This window comes from Patella vulgata, chromosome 3 (assembly GCF_932274485.2).
Source record: "Patella vulgata chromosome 3, xgPatVulg1.2, whole genome shotgun sequence".
Lineage (NCBI taxonomy): Eukaryota > Metazoa > Mollusca > Gastropoda > Patellidae > Patella > Patella vulgata.
Window position 1 is genome coordinate 1,008,323 of NC_065881.2, and position 18,817 is coordinate 1,027,139.

Below are 18,817 nucleotides of genomic sequence, written 5' to 3' on the forward strand. Positions count from 1 at the left end.
CTGAAACTTTAAAAATGTTTTATGGGGGTGTCTCAACATTTTATATAATTTCATTTGCGGACCCCCCCCCCCCCCAATATATATTTCACGGCTACGCCTCTGCACCCAGATATCATATATAGATAAAAGAGCCCTTGACGATGTATTGATACATGGAATTGGAGGCTATAGACACATATGAAGGACGGGGGCCCGACAAGGACAGCTGTCTAGTCGTTCGGATGGGACGAAAAACAGAGGTCCCGTGTACACATTGGCGTGCACGTAAAAGATCCCTTAACAGTTGGAGTTCCATATAAGAGTAGGCCGTAGTGCCGCTGTCCGGGCAAAATTTCCCTCCTAGCACACTGTATGACGTATGCCCGTCTTCATTAGCCCAGTTTAGGAGCAGAACAGTAGGACGTTAAACCCCATTTCATTTCATTTTTATAGAGACACTAACCTCCAAATACATAACAAAATTTTGACCTAATTTTTGCGTTGACCAGAAGTTAATCCCCATTCCCTTGCTTTTGACTATTTCGGCTTATACTAGTAGTGGATTAGAGATTAACTCACCTGTATCACCTGTAATAACCAATAATGCAGGCGATCTGTGTTTGGTCTACAGGTGATCTGTTCTACCTGTGATTATGAAATAATTACACCATAAGTCGGATTGTCTGATAGTCCAATGAAAGTCGAACTTCTACCTGACATTCTACCCCTCGTCATTATCCCGGTTCGGACAGAACAGTAGGACGTTAAACTCCATTTCATCTATAGTCAATCTATTACATGCATGAATCAGCTGCTGTAAACATCTAGATTACAAATCAACAGATTCGGGTGAATGAACGTCAGATGTTTTTTGTTTGTTTCGGGATTGTCTGGATCCGGATCAGAAATTAAAACACATTCATTATGGATATCTATGTAGAGAAGTAATTGGCCATGTGTAGATTTTGTGTTCTCTGACCTCGATCCCTTTCACTCTGAAACGAAAAGGACCTGAGCTGTGATTAGCTTTGGTGTTCTCGAGCCGTGTCACTCCCTGAAACAAACAGACTCCGAGCTGCGAATTGTAAAAGTGAACAGTTTAAGAGACTTTAATCAGAACGACTGTTCTGTGGCCTGACCTTGATCCGTGTCACTCCCTGAAACAAACAGACTCTGAGTTGTTGTTGTTAAAGTGAACAGTATTCATCATTTAAAGTTGTCATTCTTATATAAACTTCGAGAATAAAGATCGACTGGGAACAGACAACAAAACACTTCTCGGCAATTTTACCCAGTTTCTTAGCAGACATTCGTTTGGGTTTTTGATCATAAAGTGCTACCCGTAACCTGGTACGAACCCTAGAAAATAACTGAATTATATCCGATATCAGAAGTATTGTGCCAGACATTTTATATGATTGGATGTTACGATCTTACGTGTGAACTCTGACCTTTTACAAATTTTCAAAAGTCCTAGAATTATTTTAAAGGTATAGTTCTAACAAGATTGGTGATCTTTAACTCTGACCCCTGACCTCTCACCTCTAAAAGTTTACACAATGTTGCCCCCAACTCCCCAACCGGATTGTGGAAACTTTCAAACAGATGAGACACCTAAATTATCGCCTGCCATTCTAGGTTGTCGTGTAATACGTATAAAGAAATTGTGCCGATCTAGATCTGGAACTATATTAAAGAGAGCTGAAGACATGAATTCCAGCCCACGTACAGTTAAAATAAAAGATCTACTCGATGGATTTATGTATCGCAGTAAGTTTTTATTATATTTATATCTTTCAACCCACGTAGGCATATTGATTCCCATTTGGAATTTAGTTCCAGAGATATTTTTGTTTATGTCCCCCACTAAATCGATGGCATCTTATCATAAGAGAATTCTGGAAATACCCCTCGCTTTATCATATAATCTGTCATGGAGTCAACTGGCGTGGTTTCGATTCCCCGGTTGTACGTGACAAGGAGTAGGGTCGCCTATCCAATCTCGTGGGTTTTCTCCGGGTCCGCCGGTTTACTCCCAATGCTAAAGACCCCTACGCGCAAGCGAATTATTGAAATAAGATTGGGCCATATGTTAGTCCCCAAATGACCTAGATTATGCCGTGTGGACGCTAATCTCTCTCTCTCTCTCTATCTCTCTCTCTCTCTCTCTCTCTCTCTCTCTGAAGTTAGCTATGATACAATTACTATGATACACACATGGATAGCCAATACAGTTGTGTTCAAGAATATGCTAAAATATTATCTTATCATAATAATATATGTGATATGGATGGTGGTAGCCATTTTGATCTGGTAGAGTCATCATTTTATTGGTTATAAGCTTTGGCCCAGAAATTTCCTTGGGATTGTGCGGCAAAGAAAGGGTGTTGTTCGTCTGTGTACCGGATTGAGTTTGATGAAAGTTCACTGTCCTCGTAGCACTGTCCATGACGTATGATCTATATTAGTCATATCCGCCTCTCATGTGTTAGTCCAACCTCGTGGGTTTTCTCCGGGTTCTCCGGTTTCCTCCCACTGCTAAAGACCCCCTACGCGCAAGGGAATTATTGAAATAAAATTAAACCATATGTTAGTCCCGAAATGACCTAGTTTGTGTCGAGTGGACGTTAAACCTCATTTCTCTCTCTCTCATGTGTTAGGTGGTGCCTGCGTAACGAACGAGTAAAGTCTTGTCTAGTCGTTAGGATGGGACAATAACCCGAGCTTCATCCGTGTATATATTGGCGTGAACCGAACAGAAGAGTAGGTGAAAACACTGTTGTCTGGGCAACCTTACTGCACGTGTAACCATAGTAATCTCTCTCTATATATATATATATGTATTAATTTAAAAATACCGGAACTGTTGTTTACGTTGAACCCTATTCAATTTGTTAACAAAACAACTACTTATTTCCCTATGGAGAGAGATAGAGAGATGGGATTTAACGTCCACTCGACACAAACTAGGTCATTTCGGGACTAACATATGGTTTTAATTTTATTTCAATAATTCGCTTGCGCGTAGGGGTCTTTAGCAGTGGGAGGAAACCGGATATTTCCCTATGGACCAATTTAAAGATATGTTAACAATTGTCAACATTTGTATATATCTGACAAATATATCCAATTTATATATCTAACAGGACCGCTGTGATTCACCAACTTGGGTGTTTTTGATTCGATACCGGTCCTGGCCTGGAAAGTTCCCCAGGGTTTTGTAGCGCGCGGTGGCCTGGCACAGGTTTCCCAGGGTTTTTCAAAACGGTTTTGTCATGTCAGTGGTGCAGGACGGGTGCGGAAAAAAAAATCCGTATAATTGTTCGGATGGAAGGAAAACCGGAAGTAGTTTAAAGATGTACTATGTAAAATTTAAATAAACATCTGATCATTCATTAAAAATAATTTATTCTGGGTGAAGATAGCCTCGATTATCAAGTACAATGCTCCGATAATAAACAAAGTCTCGATTATCCATTTTATTGTTATAAGTTTAAATGACGGTGCTGTTCTAATATATATATTCATCGATGTCATCAGTTCGGTAGAAGTCAACGTTATAAAGCTATTCCACAAACACAATAATACATCCGAGTAGAAGTAGCTGTTGGGTTAACGTCTGCTTCTACAATAGTGATATCGCAGACAAAAGAATTATTATTATTTTATTTATCTAAGACACATAAAGATGGCGGTGTGAAACAGATATACAAATAAAAATAAATGACCAGAAGTTATGTTTGAATTGATCGGTTTGATTAATTTCAGTGAATCAGTGATTCTGGTCTTAAACTCTATATTTAACATGTGGGACCACAGTAGATCGGTGAATGTGGCTAGGAGCTCCCTCACAGCACACTCTATGACGTACACCCATCTTCATTAACACGGTTCCTACAGGAAAGTATGACGTTAAAATTAGGGGGTTCGGATGGGAAGACAAATCGAGACACCGTGTACAAATTGGCGTGTACGTAAAAGACCCTTGACAGTTGGAATTCGAAATAAGAGTAGGTCGTTGCTCCAATGTCTGGACAAAATTCCCGTCTTCATTAGCCCAGCTGGTAACGTATAGTAGGGCGTTAAACCCCATTTCATTTAATTTCTGCTCAAGTATAAATACATATCAATTTTAAATCGGTCTGGCGTTTTGGGGCTTTAATCAATGTGATATATATATATAGCAATATGTTCTAATGACACGATAGCGATTTGGATGAAATGAAAGCTTGCATGTTGACAAGTGTTAACCGATGTTAATTACCTTGTTATTGTAAAAGACGAGTCTGTCAATAAACAGACTTGTTAATGGCGTCTAATAGGTCGTTCATTAACCAGTACTCATTAGTTGGTTTGCGTACTATCAGGTAATATTGATGAAATGGTTACTAATTATAATATATAAACTGGGCGTTGGCTGGACAGGTGATAAAGTATCGTTTATCACACACTTTATAAAGACACTGACCATCAAGATGACTGGCATTTCTAAATGGAAGAAAATGGCTTTAAGAACTAATCGAGCTGTTTTAACACGAGACCACCATGTTAAATCGCTAGAAGGTAGGCAATGTAGCATTTATTATACAATCTAACCGAGCTGTTTAAACACGAGACCGCCATGTTAAATAGCTAGAAGGTAGGCAGTGTAGCATTTATTATACAATCTAACCGAGCTGTTTAAACACGAGACCGCCATGTTAAATAGCTAGAAGGTAGGCAGTGTAGCATTTATTATACAATCTAACCGAGCTGTTTAAACACGAGACCGCCATGTTAATTCGCTAGAAGGTAGGCAGTGTAGCATTTATTATACAATGTAACCGAGCTGTTTAAACACGAGACCGCCATGTTAAATAGCTAGAAGGTAGGCAGTGTAGCATTTATTATACAATCTAACCGAGCTGTTTAAACACGAGACCGCCATGTTAGATCGCTAGAAGGTAGGCAGTGTAGCATTTATTATACCATCTAACCGAGCTGTTTAAACACGAGACCGCCATGTTAGATTGCTAGAAGGTAGGCAGTGTAGCATTTATTATACAATCTAACCGAGCTGTTTAAACACGAGATCGGTCTGTTTTATCACGGGACTGGGCTGTTCTAAAACGACATCGGGCTATTCTAACACGACACGGGGCTGTTCTAACACGACACGGGGCTGTTCTAACACGACACGGGGCTGCTCTAACACGACACGGTGCTGTTCTAACACGACATCGGGCTGTTCTAACACGGGACTGAGCAGTTCTAACACGACATCGGGCTGTTCTAACACGACACGGGGCTGTTCTAACACGACATCGGGCTGTTATAAAATTGAGACCGCCATGTTAGTTCACTAGAAGGTAGACAGCATGACATTTATAACATGGGACCGAGCTGTTTTATCACGAGACCAACATGGGACCGCCATGTTAGTTCACTAGAAGGTAGACAGCATGACATTTATAACATGGGACCGGGATGTAATATCACGAGACCGAGCTGTTCTAACATGGGACCGCCATGTTAAATCACTAGTAGGTAGGCAGCGTGACATTTATAACATGGGACCGGACTGTTTTATCACGAGACCAACATGGGACCGCCATGTTAAAGCACTAGTTGGTAGGCAGCGTGACATTTATAACATGGGACCGGTCTGTTTTATCACGAGACCAACATGGGACCGCCATGTTAAAGCACTAGTAGGTAGGCAGCGTGACATTTATTATACAACGTTACCTTTACCTATAACTTACAGATATGAAATGGGGTATAACGTCCTATATTTTTACATAAACTGGGCTAATGAAGACGGCAATACGCCATGCAGTATGCTATGAATGAAATTTTACAACTACACCGAAACACTAACGTCAAGAGTTCTTTAACGTGCACAAGTTAACCTGAATTATATATGCGATGGTTATATGTGATTTTTTCGAAGGGAAGTACTGGAGCATTCTGTATATCTTTGATTTGTGTAAAAAAATAAATGGATCGTTTTAAAATAAGTTGATTCACCCTTGACAATGTTGTTACTGGCAGAATTGTCTTTGTCAAGTGGCATTAGAATTTAGATTATCCATAACAGATGGAACTATAGATGGAATTACCACTGATAAATGACGTTACAAGTAGAATTACCACCGACAAACGACGTTACAAGTAGAATTATCACCGACAAATGACGTTACAAGTAGAATTACCACCGACAAGTGACGTTACAAGTAGAATTACCACTGACAAATGACGTTACAAGTAGAATTACCACTGACAAATGACGTTACAAGTAGAATTACCACCGACAAATGACGTTATAAGTAGAATTACCACTGACAAGTAACGTTACAAGTAGAATTACCACTAACAAATGACGTTACAAGTAGAATTTCCACTGAATAACAACATTTCCCTGTTTTCTAGGATCCGCCTTTGAGTTACTGTTGTAATAGGAAATTAAATGTCACAGTGAATTTAATATACATCCGTCTTTCAGTCTTATCAACAACATGGTGACATTTTAATTTTATTCAGTTCAGGTTTGATATTTCAAATAATTATTGTAACATTATCCATTAATTATACTAAACGTTCTTGTTTAACCTCTCTCTCTCTCTCTCTCCCCCTCTCTCTCCCCCCTCTCTCTCTCTCCCTCTCTCTCTCTCTCTCTCTGATATATATTTACCTGTATTTCATGATGTCTACAATGTATTAAGTATATGATATATATTTACCTGTATTTTCAGGATGTCTAGAATGGGGTAATTTGTTCCCAGAAGCTGTTGGTACCTGTCAATCACCCATCAATCTGGTATCACGTGACGCATGTTATGATCCAGAGTTAGAGAAGAACGAATTAAGGTTTAATTATTACATCTGCAGAGAAACTGATATATTAAATAACGGACATACACTGGCTGTATTTCCTAGAGTTAAACAAGGTATGAATACTATTATATAAACAAAGGACATACACTGGTTGTATTTCCTAGAGTAAAACAAGGTATGAATACTATTATATAAACAACGGTCATACACTGGCTGTATTTCCTAGAGTAAAACAAGGTATGGATACTATTATATATATAAAGGTCATACACTGGCTGTATTTCCTAGAGTAAAACAAGGTATGGATACTATTATATAAATAACGGTCATACACTGGCTGTATTTCCTAGAGCTGAATTTCGCGCTTCGTTTTACCCTCGTTACCCCATCAAAATCTCACCGGAAAGGGCAATTTGAAACCCAATGTAGTAAACATTTGATCACCTCTAATGGTAAAAGAACATTTGTTATTCAATTTCACATGAAATGAAATGAAATGGGGTTTAACGTCCTACTGTTTTGCTCCGAACTGGGCTAATGAAGACGGGCTATTTCACATGATTGAACAATATAGTATAAAGGCCAACTTTGGGAGAGTGTCTTGAAAGTCAAATTATCATTGCGCAGTTCTAAAAGTTTGCGCAACTCTATGTTTCTTTGCATGGTAAGGTTGCGCAGTGTTAATTTAATATCAACATTCTACTGTTCTGCTCTGATTGGAATGTCTAGAGCCATATAATATATATGCCCACAGAATAATGATAATATTTCATATCGATTAATATTTATGTAATTTTTATATTACAGAAAGTCTGAGACATGAATCAATGGGCAGATCAGGTATTTAACCTGTAATATATGTTTACCTGTAATATATGTTTACCTGTAATATATGTTTATATGTCAGTTAAATATACTTCTAGATCAATTGTAAAATATTAGCTATAAAACTACATGTGGTAGTTCACTACATGTGGTCAGTTCACTGCACGTCGTCTGTTCACTAATTGTTGGCTTGTTGTGTCGACAGTCAAACACAAAATCAATCATATCTCAACTCTTGTTTTATCTGTTCTAGTAAAATGTTCAACTAAAACAGTTTGTCATTCCAAAAAAATAAAACAACATATTATAAAATCCATTAAAATCGCATTTCTCCCTATCATGCCTGGTCGGAGTTCTCATGCCTGGTCGGAGTTCTCATGCCTGGTCGGAGTTCTCATGCCTGGTCGGAGTTCTCATGCCTGGTCGGAGTTCTCATGCCTCGTCGGAGTTCTCATGCCTGGTCGGAGTTCTCATGCCTGGTCAAAGCCTTTCCCTATCATGCTTTTTCTAGGGTTACCCTCTCGAGTGCCTCATTCGAATTATCCCTGTCATGGCTGATCTCCCGCCTTGTCGCCCCCCCCCCCCCTCCTCATGCCCTATCGGATTTCTCTTCCCACGTCTAGAAATAAAGATAACCACATGTTGGTCTCATCAAATTAATTAACCCAACTTCAACCTGTCCTTGTTTTAACTTGTCTGTGTGTATGATCTATTTATAGTAACATGTCTGTCTGTATGATCTATTTATAGTAATATCAGGAGGTCCTCTACCACCAGGTACAGAATATGAACTAGCAGAAATCAGATTTCACTGGGGACGTGAAAATAATAAAGGATCAGAACATACAGTTAATAAAAAGGCTTTTCCCATGGAGGTTAGTTACTTGTATAGATTGTCTTGGATGGCCGAATGGTTAGCACGTGCGTGCTGTTTCATGCGGTCTGTCATTGAGTCAACTGGCGTGGTTTCGAATCCACGGTTGTACGTGACAAGGAGTAGGTCGTCTGTCCAACCTCGTGGGTTCCCCCCCCCCCTGGTGGGGGGGGGGGGGGGTGGATGGCTGAATGGTTAGCGTGCGCGCGCTGTATCATAAAGTCTGTCATTGAGTCGACTGGCGTGGTTTCGAATTCCCGGTTGTACGTGGCAAGGAGTAGGGTCGCCTGTCCAACCTCGTGGGTTTTCTCCGGGGCCTCCAGTTTCCTCCCACTGTTAAAGACCCCTACGCGCAAGCGAATTGTGTAAATAAAATTAAACCATATGTTAGTCCCGAAATGACCTAGTTTGTGTCGAGTGGACGTTAAACCCCATTTCTCTCTCTCTCTCTCTCTCTCTCTCTCTTTCCCCCCTGGTCCTCCAGTTTCCTCCCACTGCTAAAGACCACTACGCGCAAGCAAATTATTGAAATATAATTAAACCATGTGTTAGTCCCGAAATGACCTAATTTGTGTCGAGTGGACGTTAAACCCCATTTCTCTCCCTCTCTCTTCTTCTCTTCAATCAGTTCGGGTTATATGGTATAGTGTTGTCGTTAGAAGACAGCATGCTTTCATCCTCGACTAGAGTGGCTTCCGCTGTAAGGGAACTCGACTATCGACTAGAACTGAGTCTGTGTAAAGGGAACTCGACTATCGACTAGAACTGAGTCTGTGTAAAGGGAACTCGACTATCGACTAGAACTGAGTCTGTGTAAAGGGAACTCGACTATCGACTAGAACTGAGTCTGTGTAAAGGGAACACGGCTATCGACTAGAACTGAGTCTGTGTAAAGGGAACTCTAATATCGACTAGAGCCGAGTCAGTCTAAAGGGAACTCGACTGTCGACTAGAACTGATTCTGTGTAAGGGAACTCGACTGTTGACTAGAGGTTGTGTAAGGGAACTCGACTATCGACTAGAATCGACCCTCGTCTAAAATGGGCACCGTGGTAAGAGTACTTAACTAATGAAAATATTATTGTTACTCCGAGCTCCTGTGATGATATATATATATATATATATTTGATGATGTACGTGGTAGATATATGAAGATACAGTAATTATCATATAAATATTTAATAATATATCAATTAACAACAATTCCCACCAGATGTTATAATACTATATATACATATACTACTACTATACTCCCGCGGGCAATATAATACTATATACAGACAGTGAATTTCACAGTGTAACATATAGTACACTCCCGCGGGCAATATTATAATACTATATACAGACAGTGAATGTCACAGTGTAATATATACTACTATACTCCCGCGGGCAATATTCCATTCAATTTCGAAATCCATTTCCTTTACCAACTAACAGCGGATCTTGAACGTGCTGTCGTTGGTATACACTGGTCCTCGGTTTTTCGTCCCATCCGATCGACTAAACGCTTTGACTTGCCCAGCATCCGTCCTGCGACATTGACAAAGGTTAACGAAGCTGGAAAATCTCCATGAACTTTCGTATATCGTGATTTTCCGATGTGGTTTCGCCTTGTCAGTGGTGCAGGACGGGCGGCCTGACAAGAACAGCTGTCCAGTCGTTCGGATGGGACGAAAAACTGAGGACCCGTGTATAAATGGCGTGCACGTAAAAGATCCCTTGACAGTTGGAATTCGATATAAGAGTAGGCGTATGCCCGTCTTCATTAGCCTAGTAGGAGCAGAACAGTAGGACGTTAAACCCCATTTCATTCATATCCCATAAACTTTCTCTGCCAACTACAGAAAATCGAAAACCCGTGGCTCCCCAGGTCATATTAAATATATTGTATATATTCCAGGTACAGCTAGTTCATTGGAATAGTGAGAAATATTCGAGTATAGAAGAAGCATTGGGTAGTCCATCTGGTATCGCTATAATCTCTCTCTTTACTCAGGTACATACACATGGTGAAACTCGTCCATACATACACACGGTGAAACTCGTCCATATATACACACGGTGAAACTCGTCCATACATACACATGGTGAAACTCGTCCATACATACACATGGTGAAACTCGTCCATACATACACATGGTGAAACTCGTCCATACATACACATGGTGAAACTCGTCCATATATACACACGGTGAAACTCGTCCATACATACACATGGTGAAACTCGTCCATACATACACATGGTGAAACTCGTCCATACATACACATGGTGAAACTCGTCCATACATACACATGGTGAAACTCGTCCATACATACACATGGTGAAACTCGTCCATATATACACACGGTGAAACTCGTCCATACATACACATGGTGAAACTCGTCCATACATACACATGGTGAAACTCGTCCATATATACACATGGTGAAACTCGTCCATACATACACATGGTGAAACTCGTCCATACATACACATGGTGAAACTCGTCCATACATACACATGGTGAAACTCGTCCATACATACACATGGTAAAACTCGTCCATACATACACATGGTGAAACTCGTCCATACATACACATGGTGAAACTCGTCCATACATACACATGGTGAAACTCGTCCATACATACACATGGTGAAACTCGTCCATACATACACATGGTGAAACTCGTCCATACATACACATGGTGAAACTCGTCCATACATACACATGGTGAAACTCGTCCATACATACACATGGTGAAACTCGTCCATACATACACATGGTGAAACTCGTCCATACATACACATGGTGAAACTCGTCCATACATACACATGGTGAAACTGTCCATACATACACACGGTGGAATCTCGCCCGTACACGGTTTAAAATGTATCAGTGCACCGTGTCAACTTGGTCCGCACACCGTGTCAACTTGGTCCGCACACCGTGTAAGTACGTTCATTGGTATTTTCATCCTGATTCCCCCTTGTTAGTTGTGCAAGACAAGGGGTCTGGCAATCGTTACATTCTAGTCCTTCGGATGGGACTAAAAAAACAAGGTCCCATGTACGAGTAGACTGGAATATATTGTGTTGTAATATTATATTATAGACTGGAATATATTGTATTGTAATATTATAGACTGGAATATATTGTGTTGTAATATTATAGACTGGAATATTTTGTATTGTAATATTATAGACTGGAATATATTGTGTTGTAATATTATATTATAGCTAGGAAGAGAACATACAGGTTTACGTGTTGTTACAGATAACCTAGAAGATGTTCTGTATAAGGTAGGTTTATCAAATTTTACAAGTTATATTCTCCCTTGTAAACTGATCATTTATTACAGGCTTTTATTGTCCCTTGTTAACTGGTTCCTATACAACGATGTTGGAAAGTTTGGAAAATAAGTGAAGGCCTTTAACGTCGTGTGGTCTCCCATTTGTCCATATTTTATTGTGGCCCCACTACAGGTCATGGCTATATTGAACACCGAATTAGTCCGCGTGCGACGGTGTCAAATAATTCCTAACTCAGTGTTAAATGGACCTAATGATGTTTTAATTTATTGCATATTGTACAACGGAGGGAGTGGCGGAGTGGGGCCGAATGGTTCAATGCGTGCGCTTTAGATCATAAGATCTGTCACTGAATCAAGTAGCGTGGTTTCGATCCTACGTGACAAGGGGTAGGGTCGCTTGTCAAACCTCGTTGGTTTTCTCCGCGTAAGCGAATTGTTGCAATAAAATTGAACCATATTTCTCTTGGTAGATGGAGGTTGGATGTCGGGATGGTTAGCACGTGCGCGCTGTATCAAGGTCTGTCATTGAATCAACTGGCGTGGTTTCAATTCCCCGGTTGTACGTGACAAGGAGTAGGGTCGCTTGTCCAACCTCGTGGGCTTTTTCCGGGTCCTCCGGTTTCCTCCCACTGCTAAAGACCCCTACGCGCAAGCGAATTATTGCAATAAAATTAAACCATATGTTAGTTCCGAAATGACCTAGTTTGTGTCGAGTGGACGTTAAACCCTCTCTCTCTCTCTCTGTCTCTCTCTCTCTGTCTCTCTCTCTCTCTCTCTCTCTCTCTCTCTCTCGGTAGATGGTACAAGGAAATGAGAATTAATATGAGTAATATATATATATTCATATTTTATTAAAGGATTGTTTTTAATGAGTGATTATTATTATTATTTTAGGGACGACAGAAAACAGCCACGTCAGCATTTAATCCTACCTGTTTATTACCAGGTAAATATCATTGATAAATATTAGATACAGTCCTGTCCATTGATAAATATTAGATACAGTCCTGTACGTTTATACTATATATGGTGCGATTTATACCGATTTTATACCGATTTGAATACATACAGTAGCCTTGACCCTTTTCTTTATACTATATGGTCCGAATTTGAACAGCCTTCAACTTTTTATACGAATTGGACACAACCTAGACCGTTTTCCTACCTTTCCTTGTTTTATTTGTTTGGTTTGATTTTAGTTGTTTTATTGGGGAGGGGGGGGGGGGTCACCGCGCAAGTCCTCTTCCAACCCCTCTTCTTGCGTACAGTGCGTTTGTGACCAAACCCCCTAACATAAGCAGTACCGGATTCACTTTGGGGGTCGCCAGCTAAGGTGTATAATATTTTGGAAACTGCCATAGCCTTTCTTAGACACACTATTGTCTTAAACATCCGCCATTATCCTCGTCTTTATTCTGTTGTGTTTAAAACAACCTTTCACACTTCCTCTAGTGGTAGGGGGTTCGGGGGAGTCTCATGAGAGGAACAGTCTGGGACCTATCTTCACTTAAATCCTTCACTGATCGTACATATTGATTAATGTAAACTACTTTAATCATTTTATATCATATTGTACATTTTGATACATATTTTTCAGATCCCCAACTACGAGATTTCTGGGCCTACGAAGGATCTTTAACGTCCCCGCCATGTTCAGAAAAAGTGGCATGGATTTTATTTCGATACCCTCTGATGTTATCTCATTCACAGGTAGCGTAATATTTTATATTTTACAATCAAAGATACAGATCAAAATAGTATGGTTAAGTGGGTTGATCTTTGGTAGCTCTTTGAGAAATGAATGAAATGAGGTTTAGCGTCCTATTGTTCTGCTCCGATTGGGCTAATGAAGACGGACATAGGCCATGCCCGGACAGCAAATTCTAACTGTCAAGGATTCTTTTACGTTTTTCGTCCCATCCAAACGACTAGACACAGTTCCTTGTCGGGTTACAAGTTCTGCACTACTGTCAAGGAGAAACCAAGCTGAGGAATTCCAGCTGTCAAGGATTCTTTTTACGCTTTTCGTTCCATCCGAACGACTAAACATATCCTATCCAGTCTCTTCGTCCTGCACAACTGCCATGGAGAAATGGTCGGATGTGTTATTACAGACAATTTAATCAGTAATAGGAACAGCTCTCTACGATTCAGTTTTCATCTCCTAGTTATTAGTATGGGTGGATTGATTTTCCCCACATCTGTCGGTTGGGGAGCATGTTTATCCCGATGTGGGGAGAGAGAAATCCGCCCCCCCCCCTCCCCGGATTATTCCAGCCCTCTTCCCCTTGCCTGTCTTTCTTGTCGTTTGATAAAGACAGCGCATGTTCAATATGTATGTAAAGATCGTTTGGCAGTTGGAAATATATGACAAGGCGAAATACCCACCGCCTAGACAACATCATGTTCCTGAAGCAACGATCGCGAGTTTTACAACATTTAGCTTGATAAGATGTGCGGATCAAGCCTTCTATTGACGATGAGACAGAATAGAAGATAAGATTTGAAAAACTTCAGATATATTTTATTATACTGGTGGATAGAAAGGATTTGTTACAATAAAACTGGATTTAAAACTTGTTGTTAGGGCGGTAATAATATTATAAATAGAATTTAAAAGTTGTTGTTGATAAGATAATATATAATACAGCATATACAAATAAACTTCTCCTTTCATCCCTCTATAATAACACACAAGCTTTAGACTTCTTACTCTGTGTGGGTTTATCTGAAAAATAAAAAAAAATGTAGAGAATTAACTATATTATTACATGAAATATCTTGCATTAAGGATTTGTCATCTTATAAAATACTTGTTTGTTGAATTATTCAAACTTTCTTACCACTAGATGCTGGGGCGCTAGTCTCTTCTACCGGAGCCTCTTTGGCTTGTGCTGCTTCATCTTTCACCGATTCTTCTGTGGTATTTTCTGCCTCTGTGGGTGTTGCATCAGCGGCTGCCTCCGTTGCTTCTGGTGTGCTCGTAGCCTCGTCAGTTGCCACTGGGTTATCAGCCCCTTCAGCATCCCCGGTAGCATCCCCTGCCTCTGGTTTATTAGCGCCTTCTTCTGTATTTACGGCTCCCTCTTCTGTTGCCGCGGGGGTAGTTTCCTCCTGTGGGGTTTCTGCCTCTGTTACTTCTGTTGTGACTGCGGCTTCTGTAACTTCTTCTGTGGCAGCGGCTTCTGTAACTTCCGCTGTGGCAGCGGCCTCTGTCTGTTCTTCATTAACAGTTGGGCCATCTGCACCTGCTTCAGTTGGCGCGGCATCATCCACTTGACTATTGGTATTAGTGTCGATTATCACTATATTACCCCAGGTCTTTGATTCAAAGACAACCATGATTATTTATTTCTAAAATAATCCAATGAAATGGTCGATATCTAAATTAAAGAACAATTCCTATAACGTTCCTCTTCGGTGACCTGGCCAACCTCCAATTGATGATTATGACGTCATAATACGCAACACGTCAATAACAAAATTTGTATGACGTTTAGATGCAGTAAAATCTTATCTTAACTTTTCTAAAAATAAATTGTACAAAAATACATTTGCATATTAATATGTTTTATAGATATATAGCATTTGGTTTTGGTATTATTTTTTAATTTGTAATTTATGTTTGCAGTCTTGAAGTTAAGGTTATTATTAAATCAACCAGTTAAATTAATTCCTCGTTGTTAAAAAATAAACATCCGATTTTACGTTCATCTTTTCTGGACAAAAAACGAAATTAAAACTAAACAGACGAACTAACGCTAATTCTACCGACATTAATATACACGGAACCAGGTAGTTCAACTTTGTACATAGATTAAAATAGGGTTTAACGTCCCACTCTTCTGCTTCGACTGGGCGTGAGGGGTTGGGTGGCTGAATGGTTAGCGTGCGCGCGCTGTATCATAAAGTCTGTCATTGAGTCGACTGACGTGGTTTCGAATCCCCGGTTGTATGTGACAAGGAGTAGGGTCGCCTGTCCAACCTCATTAGGCCGCTACAGTCACTGAGAGAGCTGTCATCGGTGTGGGTTACTTAGCTTAATTAGCTCACAATATTAATTTGTCTCCTTCTTCAAATTAAATTCTAAAACAATGTTTGAAGTATATCTGGATGAAAAATAATTCCTGTTTAGTGTAAATGGGTATAATTTAAAATGGGGGGGGGGGGTGGAGCGCGTGCGCGCTGTATCGTAAGGTCTGTCATTGAGTCAAGTGGCGTGGTTTCGATTCCCGGTTGTACGTGACAAAGAGTGAGGTCGCCTGACCAACCTCGTGGGTTTTCTCCGGGTCCTCCGCTTTCTTCCACTGCTAAAGACCCCTACGCGCAAGCAAATTACTGAAATAAAATTGAACCAAATATGTTAGTCCCGAAATGACCTAGTTTGTGTCGAGTGGACGTTAAAGCGCTCTCTCTCTCTCTCTCCATACAAACTATAAAACTTCTCACAATATTTTCTATTGCAGCTTGAAGAATTCCGTCGATTGAGAACATTTCCTAAAGGTGAATGTCCTAAAACAGGCGAAGATGGTGTCATGGCGGATAATTTCAGACCAACACAGAAACTTGGTGAAAGACGAGTCAGAGCATCGTTTCCATCCTAATTTATACCAAATTTTACCAGACTTGGGGTAAAATGGCCTCTAGTGCACATACGGCTTAATACTCGAAATCGGGGACGATAAAATCACCCGGGGGGTAGGATATAGATAAGATCATCAAGTCCTCAAATCACATTAAATATGGCTTTGTGTGTGTGTGTGGGGGGGGGGGGGTTGGGTTTTTTTGTTATTTAAGAGCCATTTGTGCAGAGCGCGAACGTAGCCTCGAAAGCGACTGCGACTTTCTGTGTGGATCGTGATGAAACTTGTGCCTTGACGCTTTAAACAAGATCCATCTTTTGACGTTACACGCCGTTAGGTTAATGAAAATCGCTCTCTCTGGAGGCAATCTCTGCGCAAACAAAATTTCGTCCGCATTTGCAATCGATCACCGCACTAGCAGACGCTTTCGCACTCGGTATATACGGTTCTCTTTGGAATAGATGGACAGTATCTGAGGGCATTATACACTAAAAGTACTTATTATATTTTTTATATTATAAAATAAAATCACAGAGATATTACTGTTGTATTTTTTAAATTTTTAATGTTGTTTACTGTTATTTTTAACTCCTCGTCACTTCCGCCAGACAGAGGAGAATATATTGCATTTATTGTATTCATTACATAGAGTTATAAATAGAATCTTTTACTTTCATTTTCACAGTTTTTAAATTTGATATTATTAAGTTCCCGCCTTCTATTGTTTTTATTCTATAAGATTCCCGCCTTATTTGTTATTATTCCTCTCTATATGATGATATGAATATTTATAGTAAACCGTCGTGCCTTCTACTTTCACTTTATCGTTTTAATTTTTAATAAATTACCACCTTTCCTTATTTGGTATTATCTATATCAAGATCGTAAAGCGTAATATTAGCATAATATTATATCTTTTCCATGCTTTATCCTTTAAAAAAAAATATTTTACGTGTATTTTTCGTGCTGTTTTGTGTTTTTTATATTTTATTGTATTCTACGTATTAAAAACTTGTTCACTTTTAGAATTAAATTGTTTTACAATAATCTATCCCTTTGTTCTTATAATAATATTCATTTGTTCTTCTCTCGCGGGTTGGGTGGCCAAACTTGACACGCATCGGTGGGTTACTTAATGGATTATTGTCCCAGATTGTGCGAAAAATCGCAATTTTTGTCTTGTGGACCCACTAGAGGTTACAATTTTTATCCCATTTTGATGCAACTTAAAATATGTTTTATATCCCAACGATCTCGGTGGAAAAGCATGTGATACGTATACCAAGGTTGTGGACCATCTAGCTGTAGAAACTTTAAATATGTGTTAAAAATCAAACGATCTTGGTGTGCATCAGACCTTCCGTTCCAGAGTTTTGCCCCCTGTCTTTTACGTAAAATGTGAAATATGTAAAAGGTTTGTGAACCCTCTAGAGTCAGATGAAACTTGACATTATGTGTTAAGGATCAAAAGGATCTTCCGATTTAGTTATGCTCTCTTTTCCCAAAAAACTTGGAAAGGCTATCTTTTTTTTAACCGTTTTTTTTCAAATTTGGTTTGAAGCCCTTGGGTCATGAGAGGACGAACCTTATCGATAAATCAGTGTTCCGTAACATTTTGTTCTAGAGTTATGCCCCCTTACACGAAAACTAATACGATAGTGGCCACAGTTTTTATAGTCGATCTGTTTTCAGATTTTGGTGTAAGGCATTATGGTCATAAGATGACGAACCCTATCGATTTTCAGCGTGCCGAAACCTTCAATGCTGGAGTTACCACCCTTTGGCTATGGATGTTTTTTTCAAATTTTGGTGTAAATAACAAAATAGCATTGTGGTTATGAGAGGACGAACTCTAACGAAATTTTGCCTTCAGCTGTGTTCGGAAAATGTCGCGATGGTTTTGTTCCGATAACCTATGATATTAACTCCTTCACGGTTACTGTAATATTTAAATTTTACACTCAAAGACTCAGAGAAACGGATTAAATTGTAATAGTAAATTGGAATCAGATAACGGGGGGTTTAACGGCCTACTATTCTGTAACTGGTTAATAAAGATAGGCAAACACCAGGCAGTGTCCTATGAGGCAAATGTTGTTGTCCGGACAACGGTGTTTCCATTCTTCTACAATTAACGTCCGGTTCCACCTTGGGCGATATCGCAGACAGAGGAGCCAAATAATAGGCTAAACCTAGCATAGGTAGGAGACGCGAGATCATTAATTAGGTTTATTCGATTCCGTTTTGTTTGGGTAAAGACCCACTGTCTTTTGCATGGTGGGTGTTCATCGTGTTTAAACTGGTCTTTTATACATTTACACCAATGTGTACCTTGGACCCCGGGCTGATGACAGAATTTTTTTGTTATCGACCAATACATTTCTGCCTCTCCCCCCACCCCCCGAAAAAAAAACAAAAAATAAATCTGGAGTTCACGTTGGCTGCACCC

General features: G+C 39.7%; 1 protein-coding gene across 2 annotated transcripts; it reads left to right on the forward strand.

The window, feature by feature from the left end:
* Positions 1-931: 931 nt before the first annotated feature.
* LOC126816887 (carbonic anhydrase-related protein) lies at positions 932-17,305 on the forward strand. 2 transcript variants are annotated; one of them, XM_050543685.1, is made up of 9 exons: positions 932-1,749; positions 6,714-6,908; positions 7,603-7,635; positions 8,371-8,495; positions 10,395-10,490; positions 11,712-11,774; positions 12,680-12,731; positions 13,383-13,495; positions 16,252-17,305. In XM_050543685.1, exons 1-9 carry the CDS (start codon positions 1,539-1,541, stop codon positions 16,387-16,389), a joined length of 1,026 nt encoding a protein of 341 aa, XP_050399642.1. In that variant the 5' UTR covers positions 932-1,538; the 3' UTR covers positions 16,390-17,305. The 2 variants fall into 2 exon arrangements, with proteins under 2 accessions (XP_050399642.1, XP_050399643.1); XM_050543686.2 differs by lacking the exon at positions 932-1,749 and having other exon boundaries at positions 6,612-6,908.
* Positions 17,306-18,817: the final 1,512 nt, after the last annotated feature.

Bases quoted from the DNA above. Each gene is read 5' to 3' on its own strand.
- LOC126816887 (XM_050543685.1), top strand. From the start codon at position 1,539: ATGTTGCCCCCAACTCCCCAACCGGATTGTGGAAACTTTCAAACAGAT. The intron at 7,636-8,370 runs GTATTTAACCTG...ATCTATTTATAG, and splicing joins TGAATCAATGGGCAGATCAG to TAATATCAGGAGGTCCTCTA. The intron at 13,496-16,251 runs GTAGCGTAATAT...TTTCTATTGCAG, and splicing joins TGATGTTATCTCATTCACAG to CTTGAAGAATTCCGTCGATT.